Source organism: Mauremys mutica, chromosome 12 (genome assembly GCF_020497125.1).
Source record: "Mauremys mutica isolate MM-2020 ecotype Southern chromosome 12, ASM2049712v1, whole genome shotgun sequence".
NCBI classification, from domain to species: Eukaryota; Metazoa; Chordata; order Testudines; family Geoemydidae; genus Mauremys; species Mauremys mutica.
The window spans coordinates 69,516,908-69,537,527 of NC_059083.1; the positions used below are offsets into that span (position 1 = coordinate 69,516,908).

Consider the following 20,620-nt stretch of genomic DNA (forward strand, 5'->3'; position numbering starts at 1 on the left):
CAGAACTTGTCCCACTGTGTCTATAGCCCCCTTTCAATGGACGTATATTAGAAAGTTCTTGGAAGCCAACACTATAATGGAACACACAGCTAGACTTCCGCTATAAATCCTGTGTTTTCACCAGTTTATAACTTTCCTGGACATTTACCTGTTGGGCTGAAACTCTGACTGGTGTGACTCTGGTGAATTTCATTGAATTGATCCGATTGGTCAGCTCTGAATAGCATGCATCGGTGACACAATACTCTTTCCCCAGTTTCTGTAAATTGATTGTATCTGGACAAGTCACAAAACGTCTAAACCCAACCCAGTAAACCTTTGCCGACGGCGAGTTCTCAGTGAGACAGAGTCACTGACAAGGTTGGAGGAAAAAGTTAATTTGCAATTTGAAAAGTGCCACCTTCACGTATTCGCATCAACAAGTGGTTTTGCTTTTTTGGGACAGTACTGGGCAAATCCATCATGCAGCGCAGCTTAATTGTGTGTTGCCACACGTTGGACAGCTGTACAGAACACAACCAGGTTCCCCCTACATAAAGAGTGCTGCTCTTTACACATCCAGAGAAGGGAACAGCCGCCTAGTTAATAAACATGACGCCCATGTCTATAGAATGTCACTGGTATGCCACTGGCACCCACTTTTCGATATTTTCATGGACTCCAGCCAAGTAGCAAAATCCTATTTTGATCCATCCTCATGTTTCTCTTAGCCCTGTTTTTAGATGGCCGGCTAGATCCTCGGTGCAAGTCACATCTCTGATTTTGGGTATAACTTTCTGCAGACAGCACATCACTGCTGTTAGAGGAAGTAAATGTAACCCCCCACCCCCCAAAACAGGCTTTACTTGGAGAATGTAATGCCTCTGCGATTTTGATACAGTGTAGTACTGGAGTTATCTTTGTATGCCACGTTTTCAGGCGGCTCTTCTGATTGCTTACTGTCCTTAGACTTGTAGGCTGCCATGTTAAGTCCTATATTCCTTTTTTTTAAATAGTCAATACCACTTCCACTAATGAACGCTCGGCTGCAGAAGAGCAGAGTAGCCAAGGATTCAGCCCTTACCGTAAATCCGATGCCCACGGTGGCAGAAAAAGAGCCGGGAATGAACTTGCCCTGGTCAAACTGAACCAGCAGTGATGTCTTCCCCACTCCGCTATCTCCAACCAGGATAGTCTGTAAGAATCAAAGAGAGAGCCATTAGCATCCCCTGGTAAGTGACTCAGGAAGCTGGGAACTGCCTTTGCTGACTGGGCCTCTGCAGGCTTCTCCGATGCTGCGTGGGGAAGATCATGGCAGTTCCGTGCCCCCTTTTCCCACGTACCTACAGCTGGGTTATTTGTCGCTTGCGAAGTGCCTGGATCCCGCTGAACACATTCTGAGCTGGTGTAAATTGCTGCAGCTCTGTTGAAGTCAATGGAATAATGCCAATTTCCACAAGCTAAGGATCTAGCTCCTAGGGTCTGATTCTGCCCTCACGCCGGCTTTACGCTAGCTTGACTCCAATGACTCCTTTAGAGTTACTCCTGATTTACACCAATGTACGTGAGAATCAGTCTCACGGCTTCTCTGAGGGATCTAAGCAGCAGCAAACACCCAAGTGCTGAGGGTGGGGGGACCTGACCCAGCTGACTGTCGTTAACCCTCAAGCACCAGGGAAATGGAAAGCTCTGTTCGGAGTCCTTAGCCAGCACTTTGGGGCCAGATGCCACTTGGGATCACAGGGCTCAGGAGACTCACTGCCAGTCATTAGGAGTTGGGCTCCTGAATCTCTAAATCCCTCTTGGGACTTAGCCATCTAAACCGCCTAGGGCTTGCAGTGCTGAGCAGCACAATGCCTCAGCACCCATAGAACCCGGGGCCCAGCACCCTCAGCTCCCACGGACTTCAGCTCAGCCTCGTCAGTGCATCGCAGGAGGTGCCTCGCACCGCCCGGGACCAATACTGTGAGTGCGTTAGCCATGAGTACGGGCCTGGGCCAGTGACAATGAAGTACAGGGAAGGAGTCCCATTGATTTCCATGGGTGCTGGATCAGACCCCCAGGGCTGCAGCCCATTGGAGTCAATGGGAGTTTTAGGGGGAGCTGGATCATATCATAGGTGAGAAAAGATGTGGTTGTCATAGGACTAGTGGGCGTATGTGGGTGTGTAAAGAGTCTCTCAGGATCATGCTGGCTCCTCACATCCTAATATTCTCCAGGGAGCCCCCCATCCCTCCCTTTGAAATGCATCCCTAACGCTTCTGTTCTGCTGCAGCCCTGCCACTGCACAGAGCTCTCCTTTGTTCCTGATGGAAGGGAAGAGCTGAGCAGGGCTCATACACCAGTAGTCCCTGAAGCCAGGAGACCGCTACCCTCTTACACCCAACCTTCCTGTTCCTCTTTCCCTCGGCTTTAGGGGCACAGAGGTTTGTGAAAATCCAACCGCATCTGGCTATGTGGTCACCGCGTCTGATCAGCAGCTTTCATGTGCAAATAACGGCTCCTGCTACACAGAGCCCCCTCAGAGGAGCTGGTCAGCCCGACTTCCTCTTTCTCTGCCTCTGTGGTGGGGCCCATTCCGCATGGCTCTCCTGGTGAATTCTCAGTGATCTCAGAAATAACTGAGTTCCAACATGGAAACCATCCAGTCCCGCCTATTAACCGCACAGAGCAGTGCTACCCAGAAGCCAGCCCTAGAGATGGAGAATTATGATGGCTCCCTGAGCTTCTCTCCTTTCAGATTCAGTGAGATGCCACTGTCCCACAATAAACTCCTACCTCATGGCCTGAGAAATGTTATGAACAGAGCTCCTCATTTAAACTGATCCACTCTCCCTGGACCCTTCCTTTTCTCTGACTCTTGCCAATGTACTTCCTGAAAGCATGGTTCCACTCTGGAAAGTGACCCCATAAAAATGCGGGGTGCCATGTTTGCATCCATGTTTATTCCAATATTTTTTTCCCCAGCTGCAGTCCCTGCAAACTCAACCTAGGATTCAAAAGTCAGGCTAGAGTCTCTCCTTCTTGCAGATCATCACCAGTAATAAAAGTGCTGCCGGCCTTAATTTACCCCCATGCAATGCCATCGTCTTCAGATAATATCCTCAGTGATGCTTGATGTAGTGTTTATAATAGTGTAGTATCCCTTTAAGTAGTTTGTGAGCCCTCTAATGATGCTCACCGTGTTCTGTTTTAGAAGCCACCAGAGCCCAATTGGATCAGCAGTGTGTTTATCTATAGCCAGGCCTCTAATCTTACGTACATTCCACAAACACAATTATTTGGTCTCCACTGTTCCTCCGTGGTTCCTTTATTTTATGTTTGTTGCCTGAAGGGCAAAAACATCCAGGTAACCTCATATACAAATAGCTTTGCACAGGTGTAACCGATTGGCTCTGTAATGGGAATTTAGCATTCGTTTCTGGTGATGATGCACAAGGAGAAATAGAATCCAGATCCCCAGCACCCCTGCCCCTTAGCCATGCTGGCTCGGCAGGGCTAACGGGAGTAAACTAAGCCTTATTTTTGTCACTAAAGTCAGCACCTACAACTCTGACGCTGGAAGGAAGAAGGTGTCAGTTTTACATGCTCTCTTTTTAGAGCAAAACTGGATGTTAATGACCCCACCTAGCTCTTATCTAACACTTTTCATCTATAAATCTCAAAGCCCCTTACAAAAGAGGTCAGTGGCATTATACCTGTTTTACTGATGGGGGAACTGAGGCATGGGAAAGTGAAGTGACTTGCCAAAGGTCACCCAGCAGCCCAGTGGCAGTGCCAAGAATAGAACCCAGTTTCCCGAGTCTCCATCCAGCGTTCTCTCCAATAGGCAACTCTGAATCAGGGCAAGCAGGGACTTGAAGCTAGTGCCTCCCATGCCCCAGGTGAGTGCCCTAATGCGCTCCCCCGCCTTGTATTGCAAATACACTTTATAACGTCTCGGTTTCATTCTGTTGCAGAATAAAAACAAACGTCGAAACCTCGACATTTTTCGCAAACTGGAATTTTTGTTTTGCAGCCAGCCCTAGTGCTGCCAGCTCCCTCCAAAGGCACCGCGCGGGATGGGACCCACGGGCAGTACACGTTTACTGTGAAAAGGTGCATCACATTTTTAAATGAAATTGCTTCATCTCACTCCTTTGGTGTCTGCTTTTCATGAAGTCGAGAGTGGTGGAGATTTTGCAGGCACCAATGTTCTCAGATACTGAGCTCAAAGTCTCATGTGGGAGCATTAGCAAAAACTGAATATTACCTATGTGCACAAGAGTATTCGGGCTGGAAGTGGTTGCACACTTATCCAATCAGGGACCAGAAACAATATGCCGTGACTTATCCCATCAACTACAATACAGCTCAAATAACCAATATTCACAGAGAACTGCCCAGGGTCAGGCCAAAACTTTTCAAAAATTACCCCCCCAGAATTGGATACTGGATAAATGAGAGGAGATTGCAGCCTGTTTGTGGAATATCCAAGGGGGAAAAAAACCAGGCCACATTCATTATCAATTATTTTTTCAGCTCTAATAGTGAGTGTAAGGTAGGGAAAAGACAGAAGAAAACCTCAGGATCGAAATGCTTCGGTTACATTTATTTTTCTATTTCTGGCCTCCGTTTAAAGCAAAGATGGACCCCATGCTATAAAATCCAGATCTAGATTTTGCATTCTCACAAATGTTGAGGATGGTTGGATCCAGATTTGTGGTTCACTCCATTACAGAGGGAGGGGCAAGCCCCCCAATTTGGAATTAGATTCCCTTCCAAAAAGTCAGAGTGGGAGCTGGAACTGAGGTTTTGTTTCCAACCTGTCACTAATTGAAAGGGAAGCTGCATTGTGAACTTCGCTTATATTGCAAAGAGAAAGCCACGATTAAAAAAACCAAACCCTCACATGTAATAAAAGTAGTTGACAGGAAAGCTGCCATTTCAACACGGCTCAAGAAACAGGAAGAGCAACTCAACATGTTGTGATAATATTTGGCAATTATACAGTGCATTCCATCTTCACAGCACTGCACAATCCTCCGCTGGCTTAGCCACACAATCCCCCTCCCCCCTGTTCCCCAGGGGTAGGACAGTAACTATTATCAGCCCCCGTTTTACTGATAGGGAAACTGAAACACTGAGATTAAGTGACTTGACCAAGGGCACAAAAGGAGTCAGCCGGCTCAGTGCTCCCCTGTATCCATGCTCCACTTGCCACGGAAGAGCCAAAGTGACTTCACACAGCAAGTCGGGGCGGAGCCAGAACTCAGGTCCCAGCCCAGCACTGTAGCCACTAGACCACGCTGCCTCTCTGCTGAATGTTGCCAGATGAAGCACAAAAACGACTCACCAGCTCTAACAAAGGTCCGGTGAGGATGGCAAAGCTAATGATACATTAATAACCCACCATAGCTGAATGGGCAATTACCATTTGGCATGGTTGGTGTTTTAGGTACACACACTGTTAAATAACAGTCCTCCAAAGGAGTGGCCTGCAAGAGCTTCCAACAGAAGCCAGATTGCAGCTGATTGCTTCCCCTCCCTTCTTCCTCTCTGCCCTGCTTCTTTCCCCTGTATTTCATCTAGCGTTTCTGCCCCCGTGACTGTAACTTGGCCAGGTTGTGATCTGAAGCAGAGCCCCAGGAAGTGACTGACTGAAAGAACAAAGCAGAAGTGCCTGGGTATCACTTACCACCGACACAGGATTTGCAAACCTGAAAGAGAGAAATGGCCCAGACTGGAAGGAACCAGGACTCTCTTTTTAGAGCATTTTAAAGAAAAGGCGTCACAGAGCCTTAGGGAGAAAGGAGCAACTGGAAGGATAATGCAGCTGTCCTTTGCTGGGGTGATTCTCTTCCTTGCAGGTGAGAGGTTTCGATTGATCCAGTCACACCAGAGACACCGCCTGAAAGGCTAATCTACCTACAAACCCACTGAGAGCCAGTCTCCTCCGCTTGCCTTTCAAAAGGAGAGAGGCTGAGGGGGGTTATTGTCAGCTCTCTACTGGGGATTTATGCTGGGTAACTTTAGCATTAACACTAATGGGAATCACCCAAGTACAACCCCTGGGGAGCCAGATGAGACCCACCCCTCTATTTCTCTGCTGGTGGGTAGCACATTGCATGGTCTGATAGGGACCAGCTCCGGGGGAGGGGAAGGAATGGGGCCGCGTGGGGTGTTGAGTTCAAGTTGCAATTCTGCCTCCTCAACCACGCAGTGAAGAGGAAATGACAAGTTTGGCTTTTTGATTTGTTTTTCAGGCTACTCCTCCGGGCTGACTGGCCCTGGGGAGGTGAGCAGGCCCCTGGGCGAGTCGGTGTCTGTGCAGTGTCAGTACCATGAACGGCATCAAGGAAATAGGAAATACTGGTGCCAAGGAGCAGCGTGGAGATCCTGTCACATAGCTGTTGAGACCACAGGGTCGGAGGCCGAGGCAAAGAGCGGCAGAGTCTCCATCAGAGACGACCACAGGCTGCACACATTCACAGTGACCATGGAGAACCTGAGGCTGGGAGATGCTGGGATTTACTGGTGTGGGATAAGCAAATTTGGACCCGATCCGGGAGTTCCCGTTACGGTGACTGTTCTCCCAGGTGAGTGTCTGCTCAGATCTCTGCACGGCTCCTACGCTGCGAGTGAGGTTGAGTAAGAAAGAGAGACGGGCACTTGAGGGCAGGATGTTGGCACATCCCTACTTGTTCCCAGAGGTGATTTCCTGAATGACTCGCCCCTACCGGTGTTGCAGTGGGACACGAGTGGGTCTGGAAGCGGCAGCCCCTGTGGCCATGCCCGAGTCAGAGTTTATTGTCTGGGTGGGTTTTACACCTCCCAGGCAGCCAGAGCCGCTCACTCCCCCAGACCAGCTCGGAAGAACCGGGGGCACCACTGCAGCCCCATGTGGACTATGGGATCCTGCAGGACTGGGAGCTTCCCAGGGTTGCAGGGAAGGAGCCAAGAGGCTCTAACCAGCACAGGAGCAGAGCAGTAGCAGAGGGCAGCGAATGTTGCCTGGAGCTCCTGATCCCCATCAAAATGTGGCTCTGCTCTGAAACATGGCTGGAAAAAACCCAGCACCTTGATGGTCTCTCAGGGATTCCAGGTCAAACGCTCTCCCTTTACGAGCACCAAGATGTCAGTTTTCCAGCCGTGGCCCCACTGCAAACCTGGGATCTGAGCGCCAAGCTGGGCTCTTTCCTTCCAGCTCAGCATCACCAGGACTAAAATTCTAGGGGGCAGATAAAACCCACGAAAGATGTTCCAGGTATATTCAGTCACCTTTTTCAATGAACTCCCACCAGCCCTGGTCATGCTCCTTAGCTGGGTACTTTCCATGGGCATTCAGACTTCCGAGTTTTTCTGGGAAAGCATTTTCATAAACCAAATTTTACATTTACATGCACAAGATCTCACCCAGCTGTCCACTCGGGGAGTAGAGACAAACTCTTGTTGGGGTTCAGCTGGCCAATCACAACTCACTCCTGCTACAGTCACAAATATTAACTTTTCACGTGTGACATTCCCCACTGTGCAGAGGGACATTACTCACTCAGGCCATTTAGCCTCCCTCTGTAGCAGCTATTTAGAGAAGAGAGGGGCCCAAGCCATGACATAGGGATCCAGATTTTGCACCCACAAGGTTTGGGGTGTGTGTGTCCAGATCGAGGGTTTTGACTCAGCCCTTTACAGGCATAGGGGCCGACTACAGAATTCAGATACAGAATTCTCTCCCTCCCCCCCCCCCCTCCAGTGTTTAGAAAGGGGAAGGGACTGGATCTTGGGTTTAGTTTGAACCCACACCTAATTTGAAGGAAAACTGCACAGAAATGATTTTCCAATCGCTACTGCTACATTTCAAAGAGCCAATGGATATTTTTAAAGTCCCTTACACGTAATAAATATCAACTGTTAACAGCAAAGCTGCAATCTCAAGTGTCTGATGACCTGGTGTGAGACACAGGAAAGGCAGCTCAATACATAACACTTAGCACCTATATGGTGCTGCCTGTCTTCACCGCAGCACTGTACAAATGTTAATGGGTTTATCTTCTTAGCACCACTGAGAGACAGGTAAGTACGTTGTACCCCCATCCTACAGCTGAAGTGACTTTGTCCCAGGCCACAGAGTCAAGTCAGTGTCAGGATTTCCTGACTCCCATTCCTGGGCTCAGATCACTAGGGTCACAGAGTTGCTGGAAGGTGAGTTCTGTTATCGGTGCAGAAAACGTGCATGTTGTGTGTGTTAAACCACTGTAACCGTGCAGCAATCAACACCAGTGTCCTACAGGAGCTTCCATCACAAATCCAGTTGTAACCAGTTGCTTGCCACTGACACCCCTTCTTTCCTCTCTGCCTTCTTGCTTGTAAATGGTGTGTGTGTGTGTGTAGGGGGGAACCAGCGCAAAAGGAAATGAGGCATCAGATAAGAAAAAGGAAGCAGAAGTGTTTGGGTGTCACCAACAGGGCAGGTTTGCAGCCTTCAGAGGGCAGGTCGCGGTCCCAGGGGGAAGCAGAGTTTGCTTTTCGGTGCCAGTTAGAGAGAAGACGTGAAACAGATTAAGGGCGAAAGGGGCAGTTATGGGGATGTTGCAGGTGCCCTTCACCAGGGTGATTCTTCTCCTTCCAGGTAAGAGGTTTTTATTCCTCCATTCACACCAGAAGCACTTTGCCCGAAAGGTCAGTCACCCCACCCTGGAGTTTCTCTCCCTCTCAACTTCAGAGCGGAGAGAACCTAAGGGGGCATCCCCTGCTCTCCAGCTGGGGATTTACGCTGTGTAACTCAGCCGTAATGCTGCTAGGTGTCATGTGGATAACCCCACGGAGCTGAATGAAACCCAAGAAATGCTTGGGGAGTACTTGCTTGGCATCCTGCCATCCAGTGCGTTGCATGGAACGGCAGGTATTCAGCATGACACAGGGAATGAGGCCCTTGGGACCATACTGCTGCTGTCCCATATCCCTCACTCTGGGGGTGTGGAGCAGGGTGTTGAGATTTGCTTTGTTTTTCCAGGCTATTTTTCTGCACTGGCTGCCCCTAGGGAGGTGAGCGGGCCCCCGGGGGGCACCGTGTCTGTACCGTGTCAGTACGATAAAAGAGATCAGGGATCTCAGAAATACTGGTGCAGAGGAGCACCGTGGAAGAGCTGCTCCAAAGTTGTTGAGACTGAAAAGTCAGAGGTCCAGGTGAAACGGGGCAGAGTCTCCATCACAGACAATCACACCATGAGCACATTCACTGTGACTATGGAGAACCTGACTCTGGGTGACGCTGGGATCTACTGGTGTGGAATAAATAGAAAACATGGAGGTGATCCTCATTCCCTTGTTAACGTGACTGTTCTCCCAGGTGAGTCTCTGCTCTGATCTACTGATGGCAACCTGCAGCCAGGGCCGGATTAACTCTCCTGTGGGCCCGGAGCTATGAGATTTTGTGGGGCCTCTCTATACAAAGTCTTTTTCCTAATTTAAAACAAAATGATCACAATTATGGCATCGAGGGCTATTAACGCTGTACTAAACTTGCCTTTTAGTTAACATAAAACGGTTCTGTGGTTACATTTCAGTCTTAAAATATGTAGAATATAGTTAAGTTAATTCAAAATAGCTTATTTCTTACCTTAGAACAGCTGTTCTATTAGTTTCTTTCTGGGAAGGAGTTTGGGTGCAGGAAGGGGCTCTTGGCTGGGGTAGGAGGTTGGGGGGGCAGGAGGGGTGCAGGGTCTGGGAGGGAGTTTGGGTGCAGGAGGAGATTCTGACCTGGGGCAGAGTGTTGGGGTGCTGGAGAGGGTGAGGGGTGCAGGCTCTGGGAGGGAGTTTGGTGCAGGAGGGGAGTCTGACCTGGGGAAGAGGGTTGGGGTGCAGGTGGGGTGCAGGGTGTGGGAGGGAGTTTAGTGCAGGAAGGGATTCTGACCTGGGGCAGAGAGTTGGGGTGCAGGAGGGGTGCAGGGTGTGGGAGGGAGTTTAGTGCAGGAAGGGATTCTGACCTGGGGCAGGGTGTTGGGGTACAGGAGGGGGTGCAAGGTGCAGGCTCCAGCTGGGAAGTGCTTACCACAGGCAGCTCCCAGCCAGCGGTGCAGCAGGGCTCAGGCATGCCATTCGCCGCTCCTGGAAGTGGCCGGCTGATGACACGACTCTACGCACCCCTGGGGGTCGGGGGACAGCATGTCTCCGTGCGCTGCCCGCATGCACCTGGTTCCCGGCCAATGGGAGCTGTGGGGACGGGGCAGCATGCAGAGCTGCCTCCCCCCATCCCCGCCAGGGGCCACAGAGATGTGCCAGCAGCCGGCCGCTTCCAGGAACGGTGTGGGGCCACAGCATGTAGGCAGCCTGCCTGAGCCCTGCTGTGCCATGGCCCCCCTTAGCCCGGGGCTGCAGCCCCTAAAGCCCCTGCATTAATCTGGTCCAGCCTGCAGCCCGTGTGTGTTTGATTGGGGAGTGCTGGTGAGAGACCCAGACAGCTATTTATAGCCCCCAGCTTATCCCCAGGATAGTGTCCTGGTCACTCAAGGAGGAGTGAGCGGATGTGGGTGCCCAGGGGTTAGCGTATGTATGTGTGTGCAGGCTACACCTCCTTCTCCCAGGCAGCCCCATGCACCCACTCTTAGTGCTTGGAGGGCCAGCAGGGTGCTGCTGGAGGCCTCCAGCACCAAAGCAGGGGAGTAGCGGCAGTGGGCTGCAAGACCCTCCCCGTCACACTAAAGGCAATCCTGTCCCTGCTGACCTGAGGCTGGGGGCAGAGGGACCGGGAGGAGGAGACAGGGACTCCTGGCAATGCAGCCAACTATAGGGCAGACTCCCGTACTGAATGTGGGACTGGGATGGGGAGAAGCAGCAGGCTGGAGGGGGTGGGGATGGAGAGGGGCAGCAGGAAGGAGCATGGAGTGGGGTGCACTCTACCTTGGGTACCTTGCTGTGCACGCCTAGCTCCATGGCAGCAGGTCTCTCGGATCGGGCTGGACCCGCAGGCAATAGGGGCTAGTCCCTGAGAGTTCCCCGCTCTGGGCTGGCTCAGGAAGCCAAGGCGCACTGGGAGGTAAATATTTGACCAATAACTATTATAGGAAATCGAATGGCCCCCGTAGGGCGAGTGCGTTAAATCTGGAGACTGCAGGCAGTGCCTTAGAGTACAGAATAGAGGGAGGTTAGTGCTGCTCTGAGGCCCTGATCCAAAGCCCATTGACGGCTGTGGATACACTCCCACTAACGTCAGTGCGCATAAGGCCCTCGGTGCACATTTAACTCTGGAGTGCCATGATACGTACCCCATGCGAAATCCCCCTCCCCATGCAGTCCCCACCCTGAGATCAGCCCACTCCCAGGCAGCGCCCGCCAGCTCCTTGCCTTTGCTCCGTTACAGAGCCCTGCTTTCCACGGCTGGATGGTGGCTCCCCTCGCCGGGTTGTGTGGTCGCTTGTGTGTGGTGCGTTTGCTAGTGACAGGCTGGAGCCCAGCGGTCACCTCCCTGGGTGCCAGCTAACACTCATGCTCTGCGCTCATCCTCCCCCTCGGTGGCAGGCTCAGGGGAGAGGCCAAGAACTGCACTGGCCCTAGAGCCTGCTGGCTCCATTCACGCCTAGGAGTGCAGTGAGGAAGCTTGCTCGGCCCGGGCTGGGTGAAGAGGGGCTCTGGGCTCCGGGCTCCAGCAGGGGCAGGCTGGCATCTTTCACTTGAATTGTCGCGACTAAGAACGCAGCAGCCTATGCAGAAGTGACACTTTGAAGACCTCAGAGCACTGTGTTTTCTGGCTTATCTTTTCAGCTCTTTCCACGGCAGTGATGGTAACCAGTGGATCTCTCTCCCCAGCAACAGGCACAACAAACGCGGCTGAGCACCCCAAAAGGTAAGGGCAGTTAAGTACATGTCAAAGCAGGGTCTAAGCTGGGGTGTTCAGGGCTGAATTTCCAGGCCCAGCTTTGCATGCGTGTTGCGGTCTGCAGTGGCAGAGCCGGGCTCAGCCATGCAGACTGAGGGGCTGGGCACCTCGCTGCCTGATTTGTGCCTGCACATGGGGATTTTGCACACCCAAAACCAGAGAAGTTCCCACCCGCCTGCTGGTGCTCGTGACCCTGCGCTGCCAGGCTGAGGCACTGTTTCCCTGCACTGTGTCTCATCATTTACGCAGGCACAGAGGGGGTGCAAGTCCACTGCAAAAGCCAGTGGGAGAACAGCACAAGTTCTGCGGGCTCAGGCCTGCTGTCAAAGCTACAAAGCACAGAGAGGTAGAGACACGGCCGCAGGGTCACACAGCGTGTACTGTTGTGACAGAGCTAGGGCGAGAGCTCGGGCGTTCCTGGACGCCGGTTCTGTGGTCAGGCCACTAGCCCAGGCTTCCTGAAGACCTTTACTCTGCCTCACTGCACTGTCTCCATTGGTTTCCCTAATAACGCTTTACAATTCAGTTTACAAGAAGCTGCCATCTTATTTCTCACCTTTGCCGAGAGAGATCGAGACCTTCCCCCAAAGAGCACCCTCGTTTTCACCGCTCCAAACAGACAAGGTTGCAGCAGCCCAATCCTCTCTTTTCTCTTGGCCTGCTGTTCCCTCTCATTCATATTGCCAGCCCTGTGGGCTCTGCCTTCCCTCCCCGCCAACTGTAGCTACAGCTGGTCAATTAAATCTTCCCCTTGATCTGGTGACTTAGCCAACTCGCTTACCCTAATTAGATCACATCTCCCTCGGCACACGCGCTAATAAATAAAATTGTCTCGGTTTCTCAGCTTCTAGCATTTTGTACAGAACCCATTTAGCGTTTCCCTGCTCCGGCCCTGCCTCTCTTTTGACCGATAACACTAGCTGGTCCAAGATCTCCCTTTAGCTGTCCTGTGTCTCAGTAGAAACTGAGGTCTGGTCTACAGACAAAGCCAGGTCAGCCTAGTAACGTTGCTCTGGGGTGTGAAAAATTCACACTGCTGAGAGATGTTGTTAAGCCGACCAAAGCCCCAGTATAGACAGCACTAGGTCAATGGAAGAATTGGTCTGTCTACCTAGCTCCTGCCTCTTGTGGGGGTGGATTTACTACAACAATGGACAAACTCTTCTATCACTGTAGCAAGTGTCTACATGACAGTGCCGTCGCTGTGCTGCCATAGTGTAGACAAGCCCCCAAAGGGGTCATTTTTATACCAATTCAGTTAAACTGGTGCAACTTTGCGTGTGGACACTTACATGGATTTAAAGCTGGATTATAGCAGTTCAGCAGGGTCAGTAAATTATCAGCTCCACGCTAAACCCCATATAACCAGTTTGAAAAACGGATAGAGGAGCCTTCATGCAGGGCTATGCAATTGTTTAACAGCATCAGTTTTTGAATTAATTTAAGTTAAACTAGTGCAACTTCTGCATGCAGATAACCCCCGACTGGGTAATTCTGGGTATTGTTCCCAGGGGGTCACAGCACTGCTTTCGCCGTGCTTTGTGGAGGGCTCTTTCTACAGAAGGTAGTGGAAGGGTTTCTGCATTTACCAGAGGAGACAGTCACTTGTTTCAGCTCTGACAAAATGCCCAGTAGGCTGAATTTGGACAGTATCAAGTCTGGCTCTGGGTGGTTCTCTGGAGCTGGGTTGGTTGGAATGGGCATTCTCTGGGTCAGGGAGTGGCTGTGGGTCCCTGGGGATGGGGGTGAACAATCCCTATAGCAGGGAGGCTCATGGCACAGGGGAGGGGCTGAGAAGCAGCATGGCCTGTAACTGGCTGCTGGCGGTCCACTGTACAGAGGTGTATTTGCACAAATACCTAGGGCAGGGCTGGCTTTGTTCCCCGACTGAATTTCCACCATTCCCTTCCCAGACTGGTAGGCAGTGGCTCAGAGACGCGTTTCTCCTTTGTCTTCCAGTTCTCCTTTCACCAGCGCTATGTTCCTGCTGCTCCTGCTGGTTTTACTTATATTACTGAGCGGAGCCATGCTTCTGGCCAGGAGAATGATGCTGACGAGGAAAAAGGGTGAGAGGCTGAAGGTGGGGGCTGCCCCAATCTCATCTGACTCTGCCCTCCTTTCATTTCTTTTCCTCTCTCATTTCTTTCCCCCACCCACCATCACTTACTCCCTTAGCCAATAAAGCTTTGTGAAGCCCTGATCCTAACCGCGTAGTCTGCCAAGAAGCCCATGCAAATCAGGAGTTTTGCCTCAGTTACCAGTTCTCTCATTTCTGTGTTCAGAGCAAGGGAAGTGGTTTAACAGAACTGCCCTTATTTACACCACAGCCAGACTGTGCTAAGCATGATAGGGACACCTAGCCAGACACGGTTCCTAGAGGGAAGGGCAACACCCAGGCCCAGCATCAGGGATGGGAGTCAGAGTCCCGTTACGCCATTTCTCTTACCCGAGTTTGGTCTAAATCTCTCCCCCGTGGCTGAACTTGGCACGAAGGAAGGGGAGTATGGCTAAGGGACTGGAGACATCTGGGTTCTGGCCTTGAGTGCAAGCTGGGAATAATAATTCTTCCCCAGGCTTAGTCCATTAACATATGGGAGGCACTTGGTTACTACAGTGATAAGCACCATAGAAAAATCTTATGCAAGAACCCCCTTCCTCCTCTCTGATTGCACAACCCCCCTCTGACCCCAGTCTCTGCCCCCCACTCCAGGGTCAGTCCTACGAGGTGGTGAGCAGCCAGCCCCCTTTTCCAGTATGTGAATAGTTCCAGCCCAGTCAAGGAGCCTTCTCACACGCTTGCAGTACGTAAGCATGGGCTAAATGCCTTGTCCAATGGTGCAAAAGTGCTCAGCCCCCTGCAGGATCAAGCCCTATTTTCTGATCTCACACACACACACTCTTTTCTCCTGCTCAGGGTTGCATCACCCCGAGCCAGTGATTAGTCAGAGCTGAGGTTTATTGCAGTTTCAAAAATAGCAACAGCCAAGTTACTCAAGGCACCTGCTCAGCCACAAGTGGAGCAATTAGATGGAGACTGAGGAAGCTGGGTTGCTGGGGGTGGTACTAACACTATTGGACAGACAATGTCATGCACCCCAGAAAGAGACGAGACTAAGAGCTTCCCCATTGTCATGGCTAGGGGGCTAAGCCGCCACTCCCAAGGGGATATATGCAGCTGACTACACCCCACACACCTGACTTTGCCCTCCTGGTACCGAGATTTCCAGTGAGCAAACAGCAGCAGGCCACCTGCTTCTCCCAGGGACGTTCCACTGTCCAGGGTTGCCCCCATATGCCAGAGGAGGAGATCTGGCCCAGTAGCTTTGCCTGCAGTTCATCTGTGTTTATGGGCCAAGGCTAGTCAATGCCCAACGCCACAGAGGGCCTCAGCATTCCTTCCTATTCACTGTCTCCATCTGCTCTTTGCCCACTGGACACGGTGCGAAGGCAATTGCAGAGAATCATAGCGGGAGCAGCAATTGCTGTCCACTGGTGGGTGGGGGATCCAGGTGTAAAACTGGTGCTTATTACATCAGTGAAGGCTGTGGAAGTGAAATAGACTCAGGAGCTCCAGGGATGCAGGTGGTGGTTCTAGCCTGTAGGGTGCACCTCAACCACAGGAGCTGTGGAACCAGAGAAGATCCATTTCTCCTCTCTTGAAAGGCAGGAGGGTCTAACTGCATCTGTGAGTTCCTCATCAATTCTAGGTACATGCCCTGTGCCTCATCCCAGCTATCCCAAGTCACTTCCAAAAGTCTGCGCCAGGGCCTGCCTACACCTGCCTAGTCTAAGCGCTAACAGCTCAGAACTAAGCCCTGGAGAAAGAGACCAACATTGTGATGCTGGTGGCAAAGGGCTGAACGCTTCAGCATTTTATCCCTCTGTAAGAGAGTGGACTCACCATGTGGCACCTCCTGCTGGTTGTCCTCAGGAATTAGCTCATCAGCCCTCTGGAGCACCCTCTGCCAGCTGGTGATCCACTACCACTGGGCTGTGGTGTCCCTCCCAGAACCCCACCACCCCTTTAACTGGGTAGTGCCCCCTGGCAGTACCCCCACAGTTCTGGGACTCACCTTCCCAGGGGAACCCCCAACCACTATCCCCACTTCACCTCAGTCTTGGCTACTGCCCAGTCTCCATCTAGCCCCCGTTCACTGGGGCAGGCTGCAGCATCAGCCACTCATCACAGGCAATGGGATTTGGACCTGCTGCCTCTGGCTACCCATAGGCTGCCCCTGCAACCCAGTACCTAATAGGCCTTACCAGGCCTGCAGCCTGGGGCTTTCCTAGGCCAGAGCACCCCAGCTCCCTGCCTTGGCCTTTCCGCAGCCCTGCTCCACTCCAGATACCTGGTTAACCCCTCTGCAGCCAGGCCCTGATCGCTCTGAACACAGAGAGAGACTGTTGAGCTCCTGGCTCCCAGCTTCTTATATAGGGCCAGCTGAGACCTGATTGGGGCGTGGCCCAGCTGCGGCTGCTTCCCTAATCAGCCCAGCTGCGGCTGCTTCCCTAATCAGCCCAGCTGCGGCTGCTTCCCTAATCAGCTTTCCTAACTGCAGGCCTAATCAGCCTAGTAGCTGCTTTCCCTGCCACAGCCCTCTCCCAGGGCTGTTTTAAGCCCTTCAGGGTGGGTGGGCGAGCAGAATAGCCACCCTGCTACACCCTCCTTATGTAGGATCTGGAGGAGCCCACCTCCCTCCCCCACTCCCAGCCTCGTCACTCCTCCTCTGTAGATCTTCTCTTTCAACACCGTTACGTCCATGTAATAAGTGTCTGTTACCTTTCAGCTGCTGGAGCCGTTGGGCCTAGCGCAGCAGTGGACAAGGTAAGAGGGGGAACGGGTGCTGCGCTCTGATAAGTGGGTTAATTCTCCAGGCCCCAGGGTGGCTTTAAGAGCTTAGTTCAAGTCCGAGGAAGAGGGCGCGGAGCTCAGTTATTCAACCCCTTGGAGCTGAAATAAGAGGAGAATCCAGAGTGAGGGACGGGCTGAATCCCTGGGACGGATACTGGTCATTGTGGGGGGGGCCCAGCCAGGAGTTCCCATGTTATAAGAGAGGTGACCTGGTGCATAAAGCATTGGCTGGAGTCAGGATTCCTGGATCTGCCAATAGCTCATTGCGGGACGTTGGGTAAGTCACCATCTCTCTGTGCCTCTGTTTCTAGTCTGTAAAATGGGAAGAACACTAGTTCCCTTTGCAAAGGGCTTGAAGATCCCTGGCTGAAAGGCGCTAGGAGTGTCAGCACCAGGCGCACGGCTGGAGAAAGCAGTGAGACTGTTGCTAGGTGTTCAGGGAGGGGGGAGTTAGAGGGGAGGGAAAACCAGGGGACAGATAACAGAGGTAGGCTGGGCGCTTGGATCACCGCAGAAGTAGTAGTGGCCTGGAGAGTGCCTGGGGCAGAGAGCTCCAGCTCAGAAACCCCAACCCAGATTGGGTTTATTTTTTTCAGGCTGTTGCCAGCACCGGAAGTGATGTTTCCTATGCAACTGTGAATCCAAAATCTAGAAAATCCAACACCACAGCCTCATCACCCCACTCCGCTCAGGCCGAGCCCAGTCCAGAAAGGGTGGAATATTCCGCTGTAGTAAGGATTCTGGCATTCAGTTCTAAAATGCTAAGATTCTTCTGATCCTTTTCAATCTTGCTTTTGGGTTTTACGGGGCAAGCTGAGTCTTGCACAAGAGCACGTACATGCAATGTTCACGTCTCCTCGAGCACATTACAAAAGCGGTTGCTTTGCAAATGAACCCTGTTGCTTTCATTAGCAGCGAGAGGTGTTCTGGAAAGGCTCTAGAAAAGTTCTAGCAGATTTCTCGAGGCTTTAGAAATCCTCAGTCTCCATCAGGTATAGAAAAGTTTGGACCACCTCACATTCAGAACGGCAACTGAAGTCAAAGCATAGAGGGCCAATTTTGCTTTGCACATGTAACGCCAACAGACCCTGCTCGCCAGTGGGTGGAATCAAACCTGGGGCCTCTGGAGCTTAGTGCAGGAGCCTTTACCACATGAGCTAAAAGCTGCTAACTAAGGCTGTAGAGCAGATTCATTTTATCTCCTCTCTCTAAGTGGTGTCGGTGCCTCTAGATGGAACAGAGCACCACACCCAGAAGGGGTGTGGGACGGACGGACGGACACACACACACCCTACCTGTGGATAACTGCATGTTCCGGCTGGGAAAGTGCAGGCCCAATTTCAGCACATGCAGGCAGGATGCAAACAGTGCATGCACAAACAGCCATCTGCAAATTTAAATGCTCTGGTCTCATGTGACTTGCCCAGCAGTAATGTCACACGCTCATCCACTGACTGGAGTTCCACTCACTGCCGTGCAGTGCCAGTTTTTAGAAAGAAACTATGCAAGGTGCAGAAAGATCTGCACACACAAGACAGGGATGTGCATGAGTATTAAGAAGAGTGTGCTGTGCATCACTACTCATCTGAGCAATTGAGTTACTTAGACAAAGCAGCCGGGGTATGAGGGCTTCTGTTCCTCAGCATCTGTTCCAGTTACGGGCTCTCTCCCTTCATTTATTTTCTCTGATCAAGGCTGTTTTGAAATTTCAGGCTCCAAGAATGACCGGTATTTCTTACGCCACAGTGAAATATCCAATCCTGGATGAGCAGGCAATTTACATCAATGTGGACAGGCCATCCAGTCAGCCCCCCTTGAGCAGCCCTCTGGAACAAACCGAGTACTGCGAAGTGAAAAAGAAATAGGCTCCCTCTGGAACATTTCCTTTCCCTCCTTCCTTGTTGTTGTGTGGAAGTGCAAAGATTGCAACCTCTTGGAGCAGTGTTGCAAGGAATGAAATTGCCCGAGATGAGCTGGTGCTGATGGAGTCCCAGCCAGATGAAGCAAAATGCCAGATGGAACTATATTGAACTGGGAGATTGTCTCACCAGAATGGTTTGATGCAGCTGAACACGATGTGGTGTAATGGGGGGAATGCTGTGGAAAGGCAGAAAAATCAGTTACTCAGTCTTATTTATTTACATGTACGTCAGTCCTCACTTGTGCTCTCTCATGCAAGTTAAAGCCAGAGGGGTGGGGAGGTGGGGGAAATGTGATTCTGCAGAGATGGGTCCAAGTCATGTAGTTCTGCTCCAGTTTCCTAGATTTGAGGGGAGAGAGGCTGGCTTTGGGATCCTGACCCAGGGAGCATGGTGGTGGTAACATCTTCGTCCCCCAGCTCTCCTGAGACAGTGAAGTGGCTGCATGCATCATAGCTGCTCAGAGAGATGAGGGAGCAGGACCACAGAAAGACAAGGGGTGGAGTGCGGGGCATTTGGGGACAATGCTTAGACAGGAGCATTCCCCAAAAAGGCAGCCGGGACTTTGATTGGAATGGGCCCCCAATGGAAGAAAGGAGAAAGACCTCAGACACCAAGCAGCATGGAATGGCACCAGCTCGGTGGAGATGATGCAACATAGTTTTTCCTAATATCCTAACATTTTCACTAGGAGGGTGGTGAAGCACTGGAATGGGTTACCTACGGAAGTGGTGGAATCTCCTTCCTTAGAGGTTTTTAAGGTCAGGCTTGATGATTTAGTTGGGGATTGGTCCTGCTTTGCACAGGGGGTCCCGTCCAACCCTGATATTCTATGATTGTCGGGGGATAGGCCTTGGAGAGAGAAGACAACAGCCCTGGAAGGGGAGGCTTGGCAAGACCAGACGAGACAGACAGGAAATGGGAGGGAGTTTTACATTATTTCATTGCATGCGTTATGTTGCTAAATGGTCAGTGACTTTTTAATGGGGAGCGCCTGATAACACAGCACCATGGGACAGGGAAAGACCGACATTTGCCTGTGCAGAATACATTCCTCTTCAATAGGGTTGGCCGGCAGCACTAATGCATGTTCTAGTTCACGGCCATGATATCACTAAGAGCTGGTAAATAATTCACAGCTAGGGAGCTGGATGCAGGGCCGGCTCCAGGCACCAGCTTAGCAAGCAGGTGCTTGGGGCAGCCACTCCAGAGAGGGGCGGCACGTCCAGCTATTCGGCGGCAATTTGGCGGCGGGTCCATCACTCTGGCTGGAAGCGAAGGACCTCCTGCTGAATTGCTGCAGATTGTGCCTTTTTTATTTTTTTTTGGCTGCTTGGGGCGGCAAAACCCCTGCAGCCGGCCCTGGCTGGATGACTTATTGATCAGTCTCCATCCTTTGCCTGTAGTTCCCACAGCCAAGCTCCCAGGCCAAGGAGGCTTCCAACTTGCACTTGCAGAACAGGAGTCAGTAGCATCTCTAGTGTGTCTCTTGAGTAGGACGACCCAGGTTGAGGCTCTATTGTGTGATGCCTTCAGGCAGCCAGTCTGGTTCCATCTGCTTTAACCACACACACATTATCGGGCTCAATACAGGGTGACATCTGATGGCCTGTGATGCACACAAGATCAGACCTGATGATCTAATGGTCCATTCGGACTTTAAACTCTGTGACTTTCAGCCTTTGGAGACGGTACAGGATCTGCCCCTATGCCCACTGAAGTGAAGGGGAGTTTTTCCCATTGACACCAAAGGGCTTTGGATCAGCCTCATGCAAAGTAGCCTGGCAGACTAGAAACAAATCACATTATTTTAACTCTTTGAAGGAAAGGCTGAAAACACTTCAGCCATGGGCAAATTGCTGTTGAACACAGAAGGTGGGACTGCAGCCTCGGGATAGTGGCAGAGCCTCGTGCTTTAAGACCTATCCCGTCCTATAAGGCCCATAACCTCAGCCTCAGTTGTGTCAGCCACCAAGAGGAAGCTGAAGAAGCCAGTGATGTCAGACTCTTGGTGTC

At 51.6% G+C, this 20,620-nt stretch overlaps 2 protein-coding genes across 6 annotated transcripts in view; one reads left to right on the forward strand and one right to left on the reverse strand.

Moving 5' to 3' along the window:
- RAB37 (RAB37, member RAS oncogene family) overlaps positions 1-20,620 on the reverse strand; it is a 65,651-nt gene that overhangs the window by 30,706 nt on the left and 14,325 nt on the right. For all 4 annotated transcript variants that reach the window (XM_044983035.1, XM_044983037.1, XM_044983038.1 and 1 more), the window contains exon 2: positions 1,064-1,174. In XM_044983035.1, coding sequence (XP_044838970.1) covers positions 1,064-1,174 — 111 coding nt within the window. The remainder of the gene's footprint in view (positions 1-1,063; positions 1,175-20,620) is intronic.
- Positions 1,022-18,788, forward strand: LOC123345931 (CMRF35-like molecule 1). Of its 2 annotated transcripts, none has more exons than XM_044983032.1 (9): positions 1,022-1,211; positions 5,551-5,828; positions 6,225-6,557; positions 8,972-9,307; positions 11,719-11,800; positions 13,793-13,899; positions 16,621-16,658; positions 17,282-17,416; positions 18,398-18,788. In XM_044983032.1, the coding sequence occupies exons 2-9, from the start codon at positions 5,789-5,791 to the stop codon at positions 18,548-18,550; spliced, it is 1,224 nt and encodes a 407-aa protein (XP_044838967.1). In that variant the 5' UTR covers positions 1,022-1,211; positions 5,551-5,788; the 3' UTR covers positions 18,551-18,788. The 2 variants fall into 2 exon arrangements, with proteins under 2 accessions (XP_044838967.1, XP_044838969.1); XM_044983034.1 differs by having other exon boundaries at positions 5,583-5,828.